The sequence below is a fragment of the Condylostylus longicornis genome, unplaced genomic scaffold (assembly GCF_029603195.1).
Source record: "Condylostylus longicornis isolate FDR11 unplaced genomic scaffold, ASM2960319v2 ptg000110l, whole genome shotgun sequence".
Taxonomy (NCBI): Eukaryota; Metazoa; Arthropoda; class Insecta; order Diptera; family Dolichopodidae; genus Condylostylus; species Condylostylus longicornis.
Window position 1 is genome coordinate 2,026,522 of NW_026578078.1, and position 25,641 is coordinate 2,052,162.

Here is a 25,641-nt window from a genome sequence, read left to right on the forward strand (position 1 = left end):
TTTATGGACATGATTGGATAAATGAAGACTTGTCATATAAAAAAGAAGTTTTAACCATTTTAGAAGGATCATCAAGGGGAGTTGTTGTAAAAGCTATTGGATTTACAAATATTTCTCTTGTAACCTTTAGGCGGGTAAACTTTAAATTTTGAATTTTCTAAATTTCCTAATTTCTAAATAATATTTTTACTTTGAGGTCATGAGAAATACTTACCGACTGCTAGCTGTTTTCAACTCAACTCGAAAATAATATTTGATAAGAAGTGAACTATTTAAAAGTTTGTTATGCAATAAATTCACTGTTGTCAAATAAATTTGTTTTTCGAAATATTGCAATTTTAATTATTGTTATTTAAAATAAAGAATTTTGCACTTATTTTATATTTTTTAAAATTAAATACTTTTCTTTTATAAGTTTTTCAATGTTGTCAACTGTTTGACAATTAATTCGATAAAATTCAAGGTTTGAAAAATAATATTGAACCTATTATGTAATTGGAAATATTCCGCCACAAATTTGTGAAAATTTTCTTAAAATTGTGTTTTAACAATGAAGACTACTTTAAAAGTTACCACAACCTTTTCACTTACTTCTTATTTATGAAAATAATTAAAAAAATATGGCAATGGTTAATTTATTGAAACAAATCCAAATTCTTTTTAATTTTAAAATTAAATGCTTAAAAAATGTTGAAACGATGTTTAAAGGACAGAAAAATAGGGGAACCTTCTTTTATTAATTTAAAATAAAAATCTTTGCCACACGCAATTGGCTACTTTTTACCGACCGTATTGTGTATACAATAAGGTAGGTGATGTGATGGCAACAAATTTTGCATATCGAGTTTTCGGTGGGAACGTACTTCTCCATAGTAGGGAAGTGTAAGTAAACTATTTTTAGCCACCTGTCGGTCCGTCGGTCTGTCGGTCTGTCGGTTTGCCTGTCTGTGTATGCACACGTGTATCTCAAGTTCGGCTAAACGGATTTCGATGAAATTTTATATATAAGCTCCAGTCGACCGTCCGCGAAACCTCGTAACTTTTGGAAGAAATCAGGCATCAACAACTGAACGTTTACTACCAATTTCATTGAAATTTAATATTTGAATTCCTCGTATTAAAACAATGAACATATAAATTTTTTGGAAAGATCAGGGCTCGAAAACTGATTTGCGGGCCGATTTTACATTTTTCACCACATCTACGGAACGAATTGATAGAATTTCTTGAAATTTGATATTTGAGTTCTGGTTTTTACCGAAACTAACTGGCGAGCATTTCAGGGAATTCGGGTAACACAAAGCAAAATTCTACTAAGAGCCAAATTTACATTTTTCTAGGTATATTAACTTTAAGCCTACTAATATCCTAAAAATTGAAAATAAGTATTTAACAGACATTTTTATAATATTCTGTAGCATTTAACTTAACTAGAAAATACACATTGCGGTCGGTTATGTGCTGATCACATCAGATTTTTTTTAAATATATTGGTGTTTTTTGAATACATTAATTTTGATTTTTAATTATGGAAGGTTATAGAGGTTTTAATGTTTAAATTATTGAAATTAATTAAAAAATTCCCACCCCCTCCTCACAATAAAACTGGGTTATGTAATTATTTTTTTAACTGTGATTTTATGAAAAAAATAATTTCATTAACAGAAAATATAAAACTGTTGCAATGCGTTCATTGTAATTTATTATAAACTTTTAAGGATTCGTATGATTCGAATTGTAAAATGAACATTTAGCGTAATTAAACGTTTCTTCCAATACATGCCTATACCAACACGTTTTTGAAGCCTGAAAAAAAAACACCAATTTTTGATTTTCATATGTAAATTAAGAATTTCATTTTCAAATATGGTACGGCTGCTTTTGCACGTGAAAATTTTAAAGAAGTAATATAGTAAAAATTTCACGTCTATATTATTCAAGGTTGAAACTCAATTCTATGTGATAGATTAAACAATTTGTTTAAAAGATTTTGAAAAGTATGAAAATTGAAGTTCGTTTAGCATTAGAGGAGATATTACTTTTCTAAGTGATATTTTGTTAAAAGTGCGATTTAACAAATTGTGTTTGAAAATAATATGCTAAACAAATTTTTTTCATATGCCTGAGAAACTATAGTTATTTTGAAAAAGCTTTAATGTCCTAGCGCCTTATCTGTTTGACAAAACTCCAAATTTTCCTTCATCTCTTTTTCTGCAACCGTTTTTTTTATCTTAATACTTTGTTCACGTCATATAAGAGCATGACACTTTTGTCCTCTTCTGACTTAGTTCGCCTTAGCAATCAAATTGAATTTTTATTATCAGAGCAAATTTATTGAAGATTATTACTTTATTATTCATCTCAAATATATGCAAAAGGTATATTTCGTATTTGAAAATTAAGTTTCTCATTATTTAGAGTTGAAGTTATTGTTTGAAAAAATGCAACTTCTAGACTTTAATTGTTAAAGAGAACTTTACTTTTTGACAGACCATGATTTTAATTCACCACGGTTTCAACGTTTTTCATTTATATTTAATAATTTTACTAGCTAGCCTAACCAACTGTATTTTTGAGCATAAATCTCTTTGACATGTATAAATCTTGAGCAATTTAAAATTGGATTTGGGGTCACATATAGGACTTCATTAGAGAATCGGTGTTAAATATCCCTTTTTTTAATACTATCGTGCAAGAAATTAATTGGATATACCCTTTTTTTAATGATTCTACCTAAAAATAATTATTTTATTAAATACGATGACAAACATTTCGTTATAAAAATTTTTTTTAAATTACAATGTTACTTGTTAGTTTAGTGTTAAAACAAACTGCAACCGGTTGTTAGTTTTCCAAGTGTGATGAATTAAAATGGCTCCAAATCATGAAAATAAGGAAATTACATTTTTAGATTTTTTCAAAATAACAATTTTTACATCAAATGTAATGGCATCAAGAATTTATCTTAAAAATTTTAATCAAAATCTATTTAGCAAAATATTTTCAATTTATATTATTCTTGAAAATCTATTTTGCCTTAGAAATGAAATAAATTTAGTTTTGAAAGGATTTAATAAAGGTTTAACACAAATAGTTATTCCTCTTAGTAGTGGAACTTTTAATATTCTAATAAGTGTAAAATGGTTTGTTACATGGATTTACCAACAAAAAATCTTAGATTTAAATGAGAGTTTAGAAAAAAAATTTCCAAAAATGAATAATTTAAATAAAATTGAATGTGAAATTGTTAAAAAATATAAAAATATATCGGATTTAATGAATAGAGCACAATTTTCTTATTTCACATTTAATTGTTCAGTGAATGGTTTATACCCATTATTTCGTTCAATATTAGAATATTCAAAAACTGGAATATATCAATACTATTATCCTTCTGATATTATGATGGAATTTAAACCTGACTCATTTGGAATGTACATTTTAACTTATTGTTTTCATATAATTCATTTCTTTGGAATCAGCTATGGTTTAGTTTCTATGAATTCATATTTTTTTGTAGCAGTATTACAATTATGTATGCATTATGATTTACTTGCTCACAAAATATATAAAATTACAGATTCATCTGAAAATCTTGAATTTAAATATAAAAAACCAATAAATATTTTAAAACACATCGTAGACGAACAAACAGAAATTCTCAGGTAAGCTCTTAGCGATAAACCCTAGTTGGTTTAAGAATAAAGAATAAAAACTACAATAATGTATAATTATAATTATTATTTATAGACTTTGCGATTTAATTAATCAAATATTTGGAATTCAAATATTATTAAATTTATTGACATGTTCACTCTTAATATGTTGTATGGGAATTCAAGTTATGAGAAGCATTATACCATGGCTATTTTTATTTTCTCCACCAATTGCAAATGAATGTGCTATGATGTATTCGATTTGTTATTGCGGAATGTTACTTTCTAATGCCGTAAGATAAAAATAATTTATTTTAAATTTCTATTATATTTTTGAAATTTTTATAGAGTAGGAATTTTTCGGATTCAATTTATAATCATGATTGGATAAATGAAGATTTAAATTATAAAAAAGATGTTTTAACTATAATGGAAGGTTCATCGAAAGATGTTGTTATAAAAGCTATTGGTTTTAATGTAATTTCACTTGATACCTTCAAGACAGTAAGTTATTTTTAAATAAATCTAAATTACTTTGTTCAGAAGATGTGAAAGTATACTCTTATGACTAGTGTTAAATATTCAGTTCGATTAACATAAGAGTATTTTGTATCGATTTAAAAAGTAATCACTACAGTTCAGCTGGAACCTAACAAATGACTTAACGAACTTAATTTTTAATTTATTTTTAGGTAATGATGAATGCTTATCATTGGTTAACAGTTTTTAATTCAACCCAAAAGTAATAAATACTGGATTATGAATTTGTAATGAATGTTTTAAATTATTAATTGATGAATAATACCAAGCAGTTTACGAATTTTCTAAAAATTAATGATCACATTTTGGCACCAATACATCAAAATTAAATGTCGAATAAGTTTCAGTACACTTTGCACACTATTCTTTTGGAGTTTTATTAAAATTGAATTTTTAATTAATATAGCATTTTCGGTTTTAATTACTGATTTTACATTTTTTGAACTTAGCTTGTGCTTAGTCCCTTAAATACATTTTCTTTAAATTGAAGTAGAAATATTTGGAATGAATTTTTTAATTAGAATAAAAAAATTATGGTCTTACAGAGAAATGACAACCTTATTGTTCTGAGTTTCAGTAATACAAGATAAGGCCAAGTTATTCCCTATCTGAAGCCTAATTTGTTTTACTTTGTCTAAGACAAAATAGAATTTTTGCCTAAAATGAAAAAATTCAGCTCAATTTACAATATTTATAGCTAGAAAATAATGTTTCTTTTTTATAAGTTGTTCTAGAACTGTGCATCAATCGAACGGTATATTAATAGATAAAAGTTGAGATTTTCGAACTTCTTTATTGTTAACATGATCTCAATGGCATGAAATCATAAACCTGCACAAATAATAATTATCAATGTAAATGGAAAGAGAATAGAATCACATTTTTAATTTTTGTGTTTTTGTCAAAAATCGAGAGCAGGTGGCTATTATTTATTTAAAATTTTCAAAAGCACTAAACTTTTAATATGCACGAAAAATTAAAATTACTAAATTTCATGGTTTTTGAAATATTTTGAAAATTTTAAACATTTTTTTAAATCATTTTCGCATTTTATTTGTAGAAATTTTTGACAGTAAGTAGATTTTTTTTTTTAATTCTTGTAGCATAGCTAATTCAATAAAATTTGTACAATATAATGAAAACATTCAAGTTACTTTAAGAATTACACATATGAACCAAACAAGATACTTCATATTTCTTAAACTATTTTAAAATTAATTAAAAAACATAAAAATAACAGCAATACTTTCATATGAAAAATTGAATGTAAATAATTAAGGTGTCTGTACTGATTGTTGAATCCATGTAATGAAATTTGCAACATTTACATATACTCCTGGAACATTACTTTGTCCACATCCAATTCCCCAAGCGACCATACCAATAATTACCCACCTTAAATAAATAAAATAATTTGATAAATAAGCTATTTACATAATAGAGTGTTAAAGTTTGTGCCTAAATTTCGCTAAAAAATTCTATAGTTCCCAAAAATTTTTTTTAAATTTTTAAAAATTGCATATTTTCAGGGAGAGACACTCAAAACATTTCATGTTTTTTGTGAACTTTTCTTATAATAAGATCCTAGTGGTAAATTTTGGTGCTAATTAGATCTTTGATAATTAGACTAGCACATGGCAAGATCGCATTGCTACGTGAACTGAAACAATACTAGTGATTTCAAATTGAAAAGTACTACAGAACTTAGAGTGAAAAGATATAAATTAATCAATAAAATCCATCGCTTCATCTTGTGTAAGGTAACCTGACTTTTACAGGCTTATATAAACATCCTGTCACAAGGTATCATTTGTATAAGCAATACTATCAAACATTGAGATAAAGAATTTCACTTCAATTGAATTTCAACCTCATTTTTAGAAATTTCAACTGGAAAATACCCTTGCCACCAATATAAATAATTATTACAGTGCACATTGAAGTCTTACCTGTTATCATTTGTTTGGCATACTAAAGGTGATCCACCATCGCCCTAAAAGCATATTTAATAAATTTTAAAAAATTTGTACTTAGAAAAAATATAAGAAAAAAAAATTTTATATACTGTGCATGCATCTTTTCCAGCAACTCCACCAGCACAAATAAAATCATTTGCACTTAATATGAAATTGGATCCTAAACGTGTTGCTCTCAGATTATTTTGACATGTCGTTGAATCAATAACAGTTACATCGACAAATTTTTGAATTGCTTGATAATTTCCATTAAAATCATTTTTTCCCCAACCAGCAACATAACAAGTAGAATTTACAAATGAAGCAAGTGTTAAACAAACAGTTCCTATTGTAGTGGTTGTTCCAAGAGGTACTATCGATGATAAACGTAATAAAGCTGTATCAGCATATAAATTAGAGGAGTTAAAAGAAGGATTTATGAAAACTCTAGAAACTGTGTAATCTTGAGGTGGTATAGGCTCATTGTTTGCTCCGGCATTCCATTCACCCAAACGAACTTTTAAAGATGTTAATCTAAAAACAATTTTTCCTTTAATAAAAATTTACTTGTTAAGGAAAAGAAATATATTACGGAACATTATAAACTTTATGTGCAGCTGTCAAAATATGTCGATTGTCAACCAATGCACCACCTCCAATATAAACATCACCTGGTACAGTTAAAAGAGCTGCTTGCCATGGAAATTGACCATATTGTGCTTGATTTGGACCGGATGACGGACTATTTGGTGGTGGTGGATATGTTTCACCACATCTGTAATTTCCTAAACGACAACAGCTAACTAAACCATATTGACATGTTACTGGTGTTGCATTTGTTGGAGCAACAGTTACTCCTGTTAAATTCTATATCATTGAAGTGAAAATGAAATCCAAACAGAAAAAGAGGAAATAGACAAAGAACAGTAAAGAAAAAACAGTAATTACAGTGGAAACAAAAAAAAAAACGAACAAAACAAATGAGAAAACATGAATGATGGTCTAAAATTTGATATTATGTTCGAGCAGAGTACAAACGTTTGTTACAATTCTGATATCTATTTGACCAGTTCCATCAGTCGGCGTACTTGGTGTCGCTGTGCTTGTTGAGCAAGATCCTGGTGGAACACATATACCTAAATAAAATTGTTTTAAAAGTAGGTAAGTTGATATTCATTTTAATTTAAAAACTGCTCACATGTAGTCGTAAGAACGGTTTGTCGTGGGGCTCCTATAAAATTAATATTTAAAAATATTTTTAGTACTAAAACAAAAACCAAATAATTCAACAAAGAAAAATTAAAATAATAAAAAATTGGATATTTTCAAGGTTGTTTCAAAAAAATTGTTGATTGGCGAGTAGATTTTGAGAAACATTTTAATGCGGATGGAATAAACAGAATTAAAATCAGAGCAAAGCAAGACGCAGATCAACTGAATCAAGAAACAAAAAAAACGTGCTACAATTAACACTATATGGGATCGTTCTGGTGTGAATAAGAAAAAAATTTGTATTTAAATTTATAAGCAAAACAAAATATTCAAGTTAACCGCAGATTGTAGAGGTGGAAAGAAAATTTTTGTTTTATTACAAGAAGTCGTAAAGACTTCTTTTGTCTTACACTTGGTTTTGTGTATAAACTTTTGGTTAGTTTTAAAAACAAAATTTTAACCAGCTTCATGATATTTCAAATGAAAACTTTCCTAGGAATAACCGATGAACAAACACATTATTAATAGAAATAATAACGATAATAGCAATATCATTATTGTGCGATAATGAAAATGTTCAGCATTGCCAATATTTTTTGCCAATTTAATTTTTCTTGTTGTGGAGGTGTTGTTAACTAAGTTTAACAAAGTTGATTTTAAATAATAACAAAAATTTATTTTTGGAACACAAAATATTTTAGAGTAATTTTTTTTCTTGGATCCTTAAATATTTCGTAAGCACTTTTTCCGAATGTTTTTCCAATATTTTATAGTTATTATACTTTACTGCAATTCTTACTTTCTTGATCATCTAATGCAAGCCATTCATCTGAAATATCACCACTTTTACATTGATTCATTAATAAAAATAATATTCCAATAATTTTGATATTTATCAATTTAAAAACCATCATATTTCACAAATTAAATGCTAAAACACAGCAAATTTTAAATAAATTTGAATAATTAAAAAAAAAATTCAATTCAACTTATGTTTTTCAAATTAAACACTTTTATAAAATATTGAATATGCGATGATGTGTTTAAAGTTTGTTTTTAAATTAAAATCCCCGATATTATTGCTAAACAATATAAAAATTCACGAAAATACTAAAAATTTTAACACCCGAAGCATTTATTTATAGAATATTTTTAAGTAAAAATTAATTTTATGGATATTAAATCACATAATGAGTGTTATAATTCATGATAATTACGATTAACATTCCATATTTTCGGATATTTTTGAATAAAATATGTAATTTTGAATTTTAATTAAATTACATTAATATTTTATTTATCAACAATAATTTCATTTAAATAGCTTTTATTAGCTTACTAACGTTTGAAATTTGTTATATATATGTATAATAGCTAGTTATGAAGCACTAAAAATCGAACAGATTATGAGTTAATAGCATATTTATTTGGTATTTTCCGAACAGGAGAAAAAAAATCCTCATTATATTAATCATATCATAACTAATCAAAATTATATTTACAATATTTTATGAAATACATTTTCTTTAAGAGCAGTTGGATCGGTTAACTATAAGATTCATAAAATATTTTAACACATAAAATATTTTTTTCTATTCATTATTCATTTGAATTCTAAATAATGATGGCAAATGATATTAGGTATCATATACCAACTTATTGAACCAAAAAAATTTTTTGCTCTAATAGACCTTACGTGAAACCATTACTAAATATTTCGTAGAAGTCAGTTAAATTGACAATAAAATTTATTTACTTGTAAAGAACATTGTGGAAAAATAAAAAAACAGGAATATGTAATGTACCACAAGGTCTCATAAATTATTATACATTGCGATTTTTGCGAAGAAGCCTCTGTATGTCTTTAATTTGAAAAAGATTTTGAGAAGAAAGGAAAAAGGCCAAAATAATAAGGTGAAATTGATTTCTTTTAATTTGTTTTTGCGCTTTAAATATTAAGACATTGTTTCATTGAAACGAATATGAGATAGATTTAGTCCTTTACAACATGCTTACTTAATGTTTTATTGAGAAACTTTGATAAAAAATACTTAACCCCAAGAGAAACGCCTTCATATCGATGTATATCCAAATCAATTCAAAAAAAATTTTAAAAAATCATAATATATATGTATATTGGCAGGACAGATATTGTGATGCCATTAAGATTGAAACTGAAATTTTGAATTGTGATACGTATAGTTGACTGAAAGGCTGGGCAGATGTTGTGATGCCATTCACATTGAAACTGAAATTTTGAATTGTAATACGAATAACTGACTGAAAGACAAGACAGATATTGTGATGCCATTAAGATTGAAACTGAAATTTTGGATGGTGATACGAATAACTGACTGAAAAGCAGGACAAATATTGTGATGCCATTAAGATTGAAATGAAAGTTTTAAATTGTGATGACTGACTATTGTGCAGGAGCTGTGAAGAGTTTCGAAATCGTTTGGAAATAAGGAATACACTAAAAAATAAAGTTTCGTCCTCTAGTTCTTCAGTATGCCCCAATAATTCACTATGCATACGTTGCAAATCAGATGAGCAGATAAAATTTGCCTAAACAAATTTCATTACGCACTTAATTCAACCAGACTTTTCAATGGATTTTTGTTAAAATATAATGAGTAATAATAATTTTTGTACAATCACCCTAGATATATAAAATTTCATACATACTATAATGTTTTTGATAATTGGTATCACATATTTAAAATTAATGATTCATGAACAATTTTTGGAGATAAAAGCGTAAACTGGGTTAACCTTGGCCATGAAAACGTTTTCGTTTTTTATATTAAAGATATGAGATTGACTGGTTATAGTTTTTTAAAACTGTTTACACTTTATTAACAAAATTGCTTTAAAAATGAGTAGTCTGTATAGAAAAAAGCAAATAAAATGTTTTTGTTATATTTTTTTCAGGTTTTAGCTAGAAACGGTAAATAACATTCAGGGAATTACAATCCCTCAATGATTAGAACGGAACTGCGACATTGAGTAAAGGTGATAATTTGCCCTTAAATAAGTGCGCAATGAAAACTTATTTTCATTTCGCGGTTGCGGTAAATAACTATGCGTGTGCTACTTGTCGGGATTCCATGCACACGAATTTAGTTTTTTTGCCAATACAAGATATAAAAGCTTAAAAAGTTTGAATATACTTATGGGAGTTAAAAACATTTCCAATAAAAAATGAGTGATGCAAAACTAAGCTGGGAAAACTCTCCGCATGGTTTAAGACAACGTCTTCTTTCATTAAAATAAGGTGGACTTTTAGAAAAGCATTAATAAGTACTTGACAAACTTTCCAATTCATTTGTCTCAAATTTGTCTTTCTTTGGAATTTCTTCAGCTGGGAGAATTTTCTTTAAGCAAAGATTAATATAGTTTAATCTATGGTATTCAAAATTAAAAACTTTATATTGTAAATTCAAATAAGTGTCTACTTCGTTTAATATGCTTATGTTGCAGTGCCTAGGTAATGAATGCAGTGCCTAGTAATTCTGTCTGTAAAAACTCTATAAAGAATTTATAAAGAGACAGTTCCGATAAGAAGAAAAACAAGTATGTTTAGTTAATTTTAATTTAAAATATCCTTCAATATGTGTGACAAATTTTGATCTATCACTCATATTCTCAAATTTGCAAAGTTATTTAAAACTTTTCTAGTATGTGAAATAAAACAAATTAAGAACTTGAGATTCAATGCTGAATATTTTTGAACAATATTCTATTAAATCAAGTAATACACTTTAAATATTGATACTAATTTTTTAGTAATACTAAAATTTTCATCCTAAAAACTAATTCAATTTTATAACATTTTCAATCCATGGTATATAAGATGCAACATTAACATAAGCTCCTGGAACATTATTTGTTCCACATCCAATACCCCAAGCTACAAGTCCAACAACAGCCCACCTTAAAAACAGGTAATCGTATCTTTACACAGAAATAAAAAAAAATTAATAGATGCTATTTTTACCTTCCGTTCATCTCGCAAACTAACGGTGAGCCACCATCCCCCTAAAAAACAAAAAAAAGTCAAACTTCACACGAAATTTTATTAAGAAATTGTTATATGCAAACGAAACTCACAGTACAAGCATCCCTTCCACTTTCTCCGCCAGCGCAGATAAAGCTATTTGAATTAAAAATAAATGTACGACCAAGTTTCGTTTTACGAAATTGATCTTGACACACACTTGGTGGCTTAGTTCCAACTTGAATATGTCTCTGTACTGAAGAATATGCACCGGCATAATTTTCTTTACCCCAACCAGATACAAAACATCTTGAATTGTAATTACGTTCTCTAGTTAAACAAACAGTACCAATTGTTGATACAGAACCCAAAATAACTGGAGTTGATAATATTAAAACAGAAATGTCATTAAATAAATTTACTGATGTAAAATTCGGATGTGTTATAATCTTTGAAACATTATAAGATCTTGCTGGAATTGGTGTTGTACCATTAGTAGAGTTCCAATCCCCTAAACGAACTATTAAATTATCTGGACTTAAAAGGAAAAATTAATATTACAGAATTAAATAAATAATATAGGTTTGCTTTTATATATTTCAAATTATTGATATAAAAATTGATCTTACGTCAAACCAGATACTTTATGAGCCACAGTGATCACATGTTTAAAATCAATTAGTGCTCCACCAGCAATATATTGTTCATTTAATTTTAATAATAATTTGGCCGACCAGGGATAAGCTCCATTTAAAGGTTGTCCTGTTATTGGAGTTGGACTACCAGGTGGTGGTGGATAACGTTCACCACATCTATATCTACCAGGTCTGCAACATTTAATGAGATTAAAAGAACAATTACCAGCAAATAATGCATTAGGTGCAGTGGTAACATTACTAGGAGAAACAGTTGTTGCGGCGGTAGTAGGTGGTACAATATTCTATAGAAGAAGAGAAATTTTTTTCAGAATTTAAAGATTAAATTAATTAATTTTTCTTGTACAGATATCATTATTCTTAAGTCAAGGAGACCACTGCCATCATATAATCCAGGACATGATCCAGGTGGTACACATATACCTTTAAAGAATTTCAATTTATCTTTTGTTGTCGATAGTAATTAAATTCCACTTACAAACAGATCCATTTCTATTAGGATTACCTAAAATTAATGGTATAAAATACGTTTATTGTTTATACTCGTAGGTTAAAGAAGGATAAAAAAATGTGCGATTGTCTAGTTGGATATTTGGTCACTTTGATTGTCCCATCTACATAATTAGTTTCTAAATTTTTAATTTCACAATGCAATCAATGTCACTTAATATCAAAAAAAAAATTCTTACACCAAATAAACAACGTGCATTTGTAGTTGCTTTAGATAAACTTACGGTAGAAAAAATCCAATGTTTCAACGTACAAACTTTCAATAGCATGAAAATTACTTTTAAAAATTATTAATATTAAAAAAATGGCATATCCTTTAAAAATTTGTTTTGAATAACCCATTATCCTTAAAGAAATTTACAAAAAGAAATAAGAGTTTTCAAGCTCTCGTTTATTAAAATATCCGAGCTTAATTAAATTACAGGCTTGGAGCGGCTGCAAATTAATTTTAAAACTAGCCGCGAAATTGTTTATACTTCTTTTATTTATACAAAGACCAGCTGTAATTGAAATTCAAAAGGATAATAATTAAAAGTACAACTTGAACACGATAAAAAAATTACAAATGTTTTACATTAAAAATAAATGTGTTTTTAAATCATTTGATTACAGCGTCTGTTATTATAAAATTTTTATTAAGCAATTTAAATTACAGGCTTGGATTAAGGATAATGATATTTATGCATTTATTTTTAATTCTACATAATTTCAGATTTTTTAATTTTAATGGCATCTTAAGTTTTTTATTAATAAATTTGCAGAGAATTTCCAATAACTTGTATGTAGCTATTTCGGTAAATATAAAGAGAAAGGTACAAAATAAAGTTGTCTAGTATAATTTGCTTGTTCAGAAAACATGTAATTTTACTATGAATAGTACTGATTTTTGTAAAACTCATTTTCAAAAGTTCATCACCTTTGAAAAGTATTGATAGATAATAATAATTTGCCTTAAATGCAAGACATTATAGGCTCAAATATTATGAATATATTAATGTTTTCTATAGAAAATGCTGCCATTGTGTAAATTTACTTGTTACCTATCTGGATTTTAAATTTTTATATTTAATGATTTAATTTAAACGATTATGACTTGTTAAAATAATTAATTTTTTCTCACCGAGAAAAATGTTAAAAACCGTTTTTAAAACTAACTAACCATGAAAACTTTTTAATGGTTCATTTTGCGCTTAATTCAACTATATTTATGTTTGCCCATATAGGTAAACTCATAATATAAAATTTGTCACACAAATTAATTTGAAGATTTACGAGTTATTTTGCAGAGTCGTAAACATGTACGTTCGAATGTATATACATACATACTTGAAACAACATAGTGGAATGTAGATACAACACAATTGAAGATGTTAAAAAAATTAAAAATCGGTAATTGAATTTTATCGTTTCAAATAAAATAATGGGATAATATGATGTACATACAAATGTACTAACAAATATAGTTCGCATGTAGAAAAACTTAATTGGATATTGGATCTCAAATTTTAGTTCATATATCTAGTATCCATAACACATAACAAAATTTTCTTTCACGGTTCCTGACCAAAATATTCTAAAAGAACGTGAAAATTTTTAAAGAAGATCTACTTTTTTTGCCTTTGTTCACTTGTAGGAGGAGCATAGGGATAGTGCATGATATCATGCCCTAGTTTCATAGCGTCATAGAGTTTTAACTAGGCCAACCGTATTTTTTTCTTTATATTAAATATTTAAGCTTATAATTATTTACTGTTTATTTTTCTCTAATCGAATACTATAAATATATGAAAATTACTTGTACGTTATAATATCTGTTGTATACTGGGTTATAATATTGAATATAATTTTTATAGTGACCTGACCGAGGTTTGATTCCGAATACTTTAACCCTTCGGTAAAAGGACCGGTGCCATAACCACTGCACCAATGTTCAGATCTATACTAGAAACTATACTAGAGGTAGATCTATAGTAATTCTTCAACTCATTTGTAGTAAAGTAACAAGAAAATTTTTATCTATTTCCTCCCCTTTAAAAGTTGTAACCCAAAATTGTACTAACTCTTTTTTCAATTTGTTTTTGAATCTAGCCCAACCCTAAATCTATGCAATCAGTATTTTCACTGGTTCAAGGAAAGGAAAAGTGCTACTTAACAAACCATTGATTTGACACAACTCTATTATAAATTTATAAACGTTAAAATTTATTTAAAATACAACTAAATTCAAAATAATTTTAAAATTTTTATTGGAATATATTTAATATTCAAAAAAAAAATATGCACACATTAATTGATACGTATACTAATAGATGGCTCTTATTTCAATTTAAGTGCTGAATTGCTGATAAAAACTAAATTAACACATAAACAAATAAAATAATATTATTGTAATTTATATACCTACCTTTTTAGATTACTTTTACGAAATATGGGAGATTTTTGCCATCTCAATTTTACCTGCGTATCGTGTACATGTATTTCATTTTCTTATCTATTTATATTTAATACAATCAAATTTTCTTATCTACCTGTAAGGTATATACATATATGTATATAAAAATCTCTTCTCTTGTTTTATTATGTGTTAGTTCAATGCTCGCACTACTACGAGCCGTGGCACATATACAAAAAACAGTTCTAACACATTGAAATTATTTTTTGTTGTAATTTTGTATATCGTTTTTCATAGTATTGATAAAAACTGTCATTTTAGCTGTCAAAAAAAAAAATTTTTTTTTATTTTACAGTTACATATGATATATGTGTACATACGTGCATGCATACTATATACAATAATGTAGCACATGAAATTTTATTAAATGAAACATAACCTATAAAAACAAGAAAAGACTTTTGGAATGTGGATACTGGAAAATATTAATTTAGATTCCACTTATTTTTAGTATAGAGAAATGAAATATAAGAGAGCTGAAAATATATACATATGCTAATTTGTTTTGAATATGTAGGTAAATTGTATATATTTTTTGTATTTCTTACTGGAATAAAAAGAAATTAAATATTAAATAACTGAAAAACAAGCAAATCAATAGTAGAAAACCAGATTTTCCATACATTGAATTTAGTTCAGCTTAAAGTTTCATCATAACTGAACGTAACAGTTGTGTTCTATTTTTCGCGTATCGCACAAATTGAATGAAAAATTAAAAGAAAAAAAAAGAAAAGTTTTATTCAAGTAAATTTTTTTTTTGCAATTATTATATACCAATATTATATTATATAAAAATTTGTGTATAAAAAATACAAAAGTAAATATGTGTATATAAAAAAAATAAATTTTTTTTTTCCTGTGCAAATTATACATATTAGTATTATAATCGGTTCCATGTAATGCTTTATTTTTTTATCGAAAATATTGTCGGCGAAAATTTTAATTAATTTCCTTTTATTTAATATTTTTTGTCATAAAACCGATATACAATATTATAACAAAATATTTAAGTGAAATTTGATATTTTAGTAAGAAGAGAATAATTTTTTTTTTAAATGCAGTTGTAAACAAGAATTTTTCTTCTTGTTATAATTGTATATTAAAATAATTTAACATTGTACATGTTCAAAAATTCATTAAGATATAAATATTTTTTCAAATTTTAAATAAAATTGTAAGTCAAGTTTTATTTTCAAATACACGCTAAACATTTAAAAGATGCTCTTATAATTTTAACTTTAAAATAAATCAAAAAAGAAGGCATCAGATTCTAATTTTTGCAAATTTATTTGATTAAAAAAAAAAAATCAAAATTTTTTGCATATAATAATATGTATTAAGATTTATAATACGAAAAAAAAATTATACTAAGGTGTTATACATAGTTAAGTATTTACTAAAGGTACATTTCCAATTTACTTATTATACATATTATGGAATTTCATTAAGTATATTTTATTATTATTTGTCACTGGTGTAGTTTATTTAACCAACACATATACACATACATATATAAATGAATTTGGATAAATAAGTATATTTGTAGAGTTAATCTTATGATAATATATGTATATATTATATTATATTATAAAAAAAATTATAATATAGAACAAAAATATTATATTACAACAAAATATACATAAATATTTTAATAAAATAAATAAAGAATACAATTAATTAATTACTAGTATATGAAATGATAAATGTGAAAATTTAAATGAACATAATTAATTGATTAAGAAAAAAAAAAATTGTATTGAAATTTTAAAAAATTTTTTAGTTTCATTCCTCCACATACTTTTATTGTACATATACAGAGAAGAAAAATCAAAGATTTTATTAAAGAAAGTTGAGATTTAATATTTTTCCTTTTAATAAATTTTATTTGAAATTTATTTTTCATAAATTTTTCACTAAAAATAAAAATACTATTTAGAATTTAGAAAAAAAAAAGAAATACATACCTACTAAAATAAAATATTATACCACACCCTGTGCATGTGTATGTGCAAAATAGAAATAATATATACATAGTGGATTTTTAATACTGGATATATAAATATACATGGTATAAATGCATATAGTATACATACATTATTATATATTTATATTGTGTACAAGTAATCTATAAAGTATATGTATAAGCATATAACATAATAATATAATATAAAAGAAACATTCTCATATTTACATAAAAATAAAATCCTATCCTAATTCAAAGAATTTAAATTTTTTACTTTGTATGTATGTATGTATTTTAGTATAAAACATAATATTCAACAATATTTTTTTTTTGTTTTTGTATTTTCTCAATTCATAAAATTAGAGTATAGAAGAAGAGATCTTGAGAAAAATATTTGGTGTATCTTTATAAACCACTTACTTACCATATATACACATGTATATTTATGTATGTATATATATATTAATATTTAAAAAAAATAATTAAAAAAATATAATTGTAGGTACATAAATTGTAGATTTAATAAAAATACTTGCAAATAAAAAAAGTTGTATTAAGCATTTAAGTGCAATTTAAATATTATATATAATTTCATACGGGTACAAACATACATATGTATTTATGTACATTGAATGCGAAAATATACATTTAGTATTACTTATATATTGCATATAAAAGAAACATAAATAATTTTGTTTTATTTTTTAATTAAATTTTAAATAAATTGAGTAAAATTTTCTAATACCAAATATTTATTTGCTAAAAATTCTTTTTTGCTGAATCTACACACACCCAACGATATAATATATACATAAGTACATTTACAATTTATGCATACATATGTATACATACTTACATATACATATATACATATATAATCATTTATTCCATGTACATATTATTAATGCAGGTATACCTACATAAGTGAATGTTGTGTTATTTAAATTGAAAATTTGTTATCATTTCATAAAAAGCACAAATTATAATTGTTTCTTTTTTTTTTAAATTAATTAAAAAGTAAAGTTTTTAATAAAATTAATATAATTAAATTGAAATTATTAATTGCTATTTTAATATAAAATAAATTAAGAGAATATAAAACAAAAAAAAAAAAAAAAGAGTTAAAGAGACATCTTTATTTACTTTCAAACATTAATTTGAGAAGTTTTTATGAACGCGAATATTCAAACAGGAATTGAAATAATAAAAAAAATTTATACATGTATGTAATTATGTATACATGCTGTCGTATATATAAAGTGTATAATATGTTTGTATATATATTTGAAGTTTTTGCAAATTAGAAAAACTCAAAAGCCAAAAAGAAACCCTCAAGTACATTTGTGTGTATTTTGCCAGCAATAATAAAAAGGGAAAAAGGAAAGAAAAGAGAAAACAAGGTAAGAGAGAATTTAAAGATTAAAATTAAAATATTTTTGTATGTATGTAAATATATTATAGTTAGGTATATAGATACATACTTTTATTACATTTGTATATCAATGTAAAAGGGAAATAAGTTATGTTTTTTTTGTTTTTTCTTCTTTTGATTTTTCGCTGTTTTTTTTTTTTTTTGGCGTTTATCAGAAGAATTTTTGCTGATTGTTTTAATTTTTTTTTACTCTTTGTTGTATTCGTTAAAAGAAAAATATATTCTGTACCATGACGGCTTTGTTGCTCTTTTACTTCGCCACTAAGGTATAAAATACCTACCATATTATATAAAATAATGGAAGGTCATTGAATTTAGAAAGAGGTAAAAAACCTGGTGTGAAAATTAAAAAATAAAAATTAGATATTAATAAAAAATTTTATACCTACTTACTTACATACTAGTTATCTACTACATACTAATCATACTTTTATTTATTACAATTTCTATGAATGATTTCCTATTTACCAATAATTATAATAATCGCATATTTTAAAATTTTTATAAAATAAATGTGAATCATAGCTTCAATATGGTTTACTAATTTTATATCTAAAAGAATGTCAACTTTACCTAGATCTAGAGGTACAATAATAAATATTTCACATTATCGTGTACATTTCATATTCTGTTAATATTGGTAAAATAATAGGCCTAGTTCATGTAAAAAAAAATTGGTGGTAGTGCCTATCCAAGTTTTCCATAGCATCTAGTTTCTTCAAAATTATGTAAAATCTAATCTACTTAATTTTGGAATTGAATTGTAACTCACTTTTACAGAATAATTAAATTATAATTCAACCATATTAGTTTAATAAAAGTATAATTTTAATTGAATACAAAATATTAATTTTTTAATTTTGAAAAGTAGAAAATTTTGAGTTATACTTAAATTTTATTAACAAATTTGTATACTCGTTTACAATTATTATATACATAAGCATTCACAGAAATTTAACGCCGGCTTATTTACTTAAACGTAAAATTTGAAAATACGAAAATTTTGAATTTCATCTCATTTAGCTAAAAATGTATTGATTAATCATGAATTTGAGAATAGAATTTAAATAAAAATGGCACTCGTATTAGATGAATATGCAATCTACTTAACCTGTAACCCATTTTTCTTCTTATATAAACAAAAATTAATTCCTTTTACATGAAAAGTGATTTATTTACGATTATTTAACCCTTTTCTAATATTTATTGTTTCATATACACTACCTGAGTGTACTTATTATTACTGTTTGCATAGTTAAGCTTCGATGTTTAAATGTAATTCAATTTAGTGTCTTAAACTTTAGTTCATATTAATGCTTTTAAATCAAAATTATGTAACACAATATTTATTTACAAGATTTTGTATATATATATAACAAAAAATAATCCTAAAATTGTTTACAATTAATATAACAAACTTTTACTAACATTCTTTTAAAAAGTTCCAAATTCTTTATGAAAAAATAATCATCACATTTAAAGAAGAATCTTTTTTAGATGATAGCATCCATACACTTACGTACAGTGAAAAGCAAGTCATTATTACATACAAAAAAAAAAGTTAAATTAAATTAAGAAAAATTTTTAATTTTTATATAAAAATAAAAACAAAAATGATAAATTTTCACTAAACTTTTCTTATCAAAATTTTTATTAGAATACGCGATTTTATTACAAAAATGTACATAGTATGTAGATGTATATATGAACGCGTGCACATAATACTATTAATATTTCTGAAAATAATTTTTGTTCTAAGCGATAAAACTTTACATATATATATTATGTATGTATGTATGTCTATTTAAATTTTGGTTAGACTAAAGTAGAAAAAAAAGCGGAAATGTTCTTATTAATTGGGTGAATTCAAAATTTAGAGTACTTTAAGTAAGTAAACTGCTACACTTATCTATAATTTTAACAATAATAACAAAGTTCAAGAAATTTTAAATTTAGTAATTTAGAACATTGATCTCGATTTCAAAATTTTTATTTAAAAAAATTCTTTACTATTTTTAGTATTTGTCTACAATTAGAATTTTAATACAAAACTTTTTTTAAAATAGAGTTATAGAACAATTTCTGACGAAATTAAAATTTAGTAAAAACTTTTCAATTCTTTGTTTTAGAATAACTAGTACTTTGTCATTATAGAGTGGAGAATCAATTTAAACTAACAAGTGTTTTGTACTTAAAACTTTGAATTTAAAGTGCATTTTAAAAAAATTCTTGAAACTAAAATGGAATAAATTACAAGTTCTACATATTGTTCACAATATTCGCCGTATGTAATTCTTAGATAAACAACTTAAGCTATGTTTCTAATTTATTCAAAATTTTATTAAAATTTGTGTAAAAAGAAAATGTCATAATATTGCCCAATGTCATTGTATTGATTGGAGTTGCATACTTTTTTGCTTAAAAAATGTTATACAAGTTATTTTAAAATATTAAATTAAGTAGTTCATATAAAGTTGATAATTTTGATCAACACCATAGATTTTATAGTTTCTAAGATATAATCAAATAAAGTTTGAAGTTGTATAGCACCTACCCGAACTAGTACTCCGATCATGTCCAATTCTGCCATATAAAATATGGTGAACTTAGTTAGTTCAATTAGTTTTTGAGTTATCGTTGGGAAGGACGCACGGATGCACAGACTCAAAATTCGACGCTGATCGAAAACATACCCTTGTCACTGTATCTCAGAGCATTATTTCTTAGCTTACATAAGTTCTTAATGCAAAATTTATTTTTGGTCAACAAGTGAAAATCAGATTATTCAACTTGTACACGTATGTGCCTTAGGTATATTTTAATACTATTTACTAAAATAATTGTTATAATAATTTAAATGATTATTTCATTGAATATAGAACGTATTTGCTTAGTACATGTGGCTAAAATTTAGTATGAAATATTTTGATGTTAAAGCATTTTAGTAAAATTTTATTCTGTAAAGAATTCTAGGCATTTATTTTGTAAAATTCTTTGAGGTTGTAGTTGTTTTTTTTTCAGCACATTCTTTTTAACGATAAACCTATTTAAAAAGGTATATCGAATACCAGTGTATCGAGTACCTTACACCTACTTGAATTTTTTCATTAAAATTCAATTAAATGTTTGTTTTTTTCTAACAGAAAAAAGAGCATAGAAAAATTATTTGTCCTTTATTTGACTAATTTTTTTTTAAATAAATTAAAAAAAAAATATTTTTTATACAAAACTTTTTTTAACCACTTTTACTAATTAAAATGCGATGATGTGTGCTCATATGCAAATTTTGCATTTTACCATTAAAATTATTGTATGAGAGTGAGTTACAATATTGCATAAACATCGTATGCATATACAAGCACAAGTGTCACTTGTTATTTTTATAATTTCTTTGTATTTACGATGTAATATGCAATAAGTTTACGCTTGTATAATATTTTAAAAAGCTTTACAAGGCGTCACAATAATTTAAAACGTGAGGTAATTTTTCTTTTGTATTCTGACATACAACGTATCTTTGATGAATGTTTCCCTTTAACAATCTATATAGTAAGAATTGCTTTTAGAAACAAGCATTTATGAAATTATTATTGTCCTATGCCTTAAACCGTCATAAATATTTTGTGTTTCTTTTTTTATTTTTGGAATATAACACATGCTACATTGTTCCACGTTACTTGAACACATAAATTTTATTTTATTTTATTGCTATAGGTACTATAATTTCTTTACCTGCAGATTTTTACAAGTATATATACATAAAAGTAAATAAATTTTATCGCGTGTACTATATAAGTATGAAAATTTTTTTGTTTCAGGACAGAAAATTAAGGATAACTAAGTATACGTTCGTAATACAATATCCATATTATTTTATATGATACATGAGTGTATATTGTTATACGAGAAAAAATATTGAAATGATTTTTAAAAGTCTTTATCTAGTTAAGAATATTTATTTGAAATAAATTGCCCACATACCTTTGCTGTGTTTTTGTCAAAATGGGTATAATATGTAAAAGTGTTCTGCGAAAAAGATATGAAATAAAAAAAGAAGATACTTTTAAATATGTCGGCGTCACCGAATTTGAAAAGCTTCTTTGTTGGCTACAAAGAATTGAAAGCAGAAACTTTTTTTTCGAAAATGCCTAAGTAATTTTTATTGGTTTTTGACATGGTACATGGTTCTTATCGCTTACAAGAAATCATATGTATGTATATACGAGTACATATGTGTTGCGCGTTCTGAGTTGAAATGGACTATGCATATCCGTTTGTTCGCCTCCCTATTTCCAAAAATTAAAATTAAATGAACATTATGAAATTTCATGAAATTTTATAATGTTGCGGGCTAGACAATGATTTCCTTGAATCAAATAACTGTTTGTTATCATTTTGCCGCACATTTGCAATAAAAATTGGTTTCTTTTTTTATTGCTTTCGAAGTCTAACTTAAAAAACTGTTAATAAAATTTCAGTTTTCAATCAAAAGGCTATTATATTCATTTCGGAAGTACTTTCATAATAATTTATTGAAGGATCAATTCATTTTTAAAATTATTCTGTTTTTGATATTATCCCTCCTAAATATATGCAATGAGATATGATTATAACAAAATATTTCTTATAAAACTTCCTGTTTTACATTTTTGCCCTTAAAATTTTATTATACTCGTATGTAATTGTTTTTTTTTAATTTTAAGAAAAAAGTTTTATTGAATATATTATATTACTTCACAACTGCTGACGGTCTTCTAGTTTTTTTATGGTGAATCATAATAGCTGACTTAAATTTAAAAAAAAAATCAAGTGTGTAAACACTTGATGACTTTTGTATTGCAACTACTTACTAGAGAATTGTATTTAACTTAAATTTAATACCAAATTGAATACTAACTATAATCACTGTATAATTTAATTAAAAATTATAAAATTATTTTCAATTTTATGTAATTGAAAATTTTATTTTTTTCCTTTTTGAAAAGAAAGGATTTTTCATGTTATAACAGAGAAATTTTTATATTAATTTTTGGAGAATATTTTAAAAACTTTTCCCTTCTTCACACTCTCTTTTAAACTAAAGTTGTATTGTGGAGCTATTCCATAAAGTTTTGCAAAATTATATTTACTTTTATCCTTTTTTTTATCCTAATTGTTATTTCTTAGCAATAGAAAACTTTCCTTTCAAAATTTTCTTCCTTATAAAGTGAAAGTGTTTTAGTTTTCTTTTGTTGTTATCTACTAATCATCTGTATATACATACATATAGAAATATACATATTTAGAATACACATGGCAAAATGTTTACAAACTATAGTGTTGTTGTTTATTGCTATACAAGTGTATTGTTCTTTTATTTCTTGTATATAAAGTTTTCTTCTAGTTTTTATAACAAGTTTTTCCTATTTTTTCTTTCAATTTTCTTTTTGACAAACAATTAAGAATTTTTTCAAATTTTTATAACTCTTCAGAAATGAACAAATTCTCTAAATGAAGTGAAAACAAAAACACAAAAATTAGATTTAAGAAATTTATCTTTAATATTGTATAACAATAAAATATAGTATAACAAAATTGTGTTACGTTCTTGAACATGCGTTACAATTTTTAGTCAATAATAAAACATTGTCATTAATAATTTAGTTTTGACAATTTTTTGAAATTCTTCCAATTGATTGAAAATATATGTAAAGGTAATAGGCATTATTTTTAAGAACAATTCACTTTCTAAATTATTGTAATCACAACTCTTAAATTTTTCACATTTATCTTCTTTCTCTCTTTTATTACATTACGCCGATTTACATTTAATTGCTTAATAAAGTAATTTCAAAAAGAGTTGCTTATTATTAATCTAATTGTGGCACAGTGCAATCTATATCGCTTAAATCATACTTATTATAAATTATGATATTTTACACTTACCTTTGCAAAAACACCTATCCTAACAAATATCTTAATAAATTGGTTCATTTTTGAAAACCAATTTTCTAATGAATTCTTAATTTTATATACTTAGTTCTCATACCATTCAAGAGCTAAAAATATGTTTATTTCACTTTATGGTAAAAATTCTATGTATACTTACATAATTTACTAATGGAAAAGTTATTCACTTTCACTTTCAATTCTTGTTTTGTGAATAATTTAGTTATGTCGTTTTTGTTTTTTGTAAAAATATGTTTTCAGACTATAATACATTCTATTGTTTTAAATAAATTGGAATGTCCTAGAAAAGGAAAAGTTTTTGTTTTTTATTTTTCAAACCTAAGAAACAAGAGCGAATATTAAAATAAAAGCCAAATAATGCGAACCCTAAAAAACTTGGAAATTTTTTCTTTTTCCTATATTTTGTCTTAAAAACAATATGGTTTTTTTTTTAGATCCGGTTCATTTACTCCTTTTTTTTTTGTTAAAAACTATAAATAATATACACATACATATACAGATTTTGTTACAGCTATATCCAATAAAATATAGGTAGTAATCTTCTTTAACAAGTTAATTGTAATGGCATAGTGTTCAGAGAAAAATAGTTTGCAAAAATTTGTGTAAAATAATAAAAATTAGAATAAAATGGTCACAATATCATCATATCATCACCTGATATCATCAACTAATATTAAGTGTACAAAAATGGTTACAATAAAATTTTGTAATTAAATTTTAAATTAAACTAATTTGATTTACTTTGCTTAGTTAGTTACATTTTATGCTTCTGTAAGTAATTATTTAGTATACACCTATTTTTTCATGCTAAAATTATAAGTGGAAGTCTTTTTACTACATCAAGTAAAATAATTTACTTAAGTGTAGTTCAGTTTCCTAATTGAGTATGAAAATGAACTACACTTTATAATCATTAACTTGATCGCATAATTGCATTTACTTCAAAATTTAAACATTTACTTATTTATTGTTAGATGTAAAGAAATCTTTTATTTAATTCTGAGGAAATCTGCTTCCCAATATTTATAAAATTGCATTCTGCCATAATTACATATATAAAATTTTGAAAAACTAAATGTAAGCAACTATAATAAATGAGATTGAAAAAATTTTCAAGCTAGACTCGCCGTATTTTTCCAAAAAAAAAGTCATAATTTTCGAATACAATTATCGGATTTTTCCACAATTTCCTCAGAACTAAATTTAGTTAGTAAATTTTGGAGGTTTTTGATTATTAACAAAAAATGAAAATGCTTTTCAATTCCAAACTCTAATGTTTGTCAATCACTTAAATTGTTATACACTAAATTTTTAGG

The 25,641-nt window shown here is 24.8% G+C and overlaps 1 protein-coding gene and 1 long non-coding RNA gene across 2 annotated transcripts in view; one reads left to right on the forward strand and one right to left on the reverse strand.

Moving 5' to 3' along the window:
• Nucleotides 1-5,470: 5,470 nt before the first annotated feature.
• On the reverse strand, nt 5,471-15,606 carry LOC129614482 (transmembrane protease serine 9-like). The gene is made up of 14 exons (XM_055529086.1): nt 15,549-15,606; nt 12,498-12,524; nt 12,366-12,442; nt 11,993-12,303; nt 11,477-11,900; nt 11,364-11,404; nt 11,197-11,320; nt 10,680-10,740; nt 7,350-7,382; nt 7,190-7,287; nt 6,744-7,018; nt 6,262-6,685; nt 6,146-6,189; nt 5,471-5,591 (listed from the first exon to the last, which is right to left on the reverse strand). Exons 1-14 carry the CDS (start codon nt 15,604-15,606, stop codon nt 5,471-5,473), a joined length of 2,118 nt encoding a protein of 705 aa, XP_055385061.1.
• Nucleotides 15,607-15,622: 16 nt separating this feature from the next.
• LOC129614465 (uncharacterized) overlaps nt 15,623-25,641 on the forward strand; it is a 62,228-nt gene continuing 52,209 nt past the window's right edge. Inside the window, exons 1-2 of the long non-coding RNA XR_008697381.1 lie at nt 15,623-15,725; nt 17,855-18,344. This is a non-coding gene — a long non-coding RNA (uncharacterized LOC129614465). The remainder of the gene's footprint in view (nt 15,726-17,854; nt 18,345-25,641) is intronic.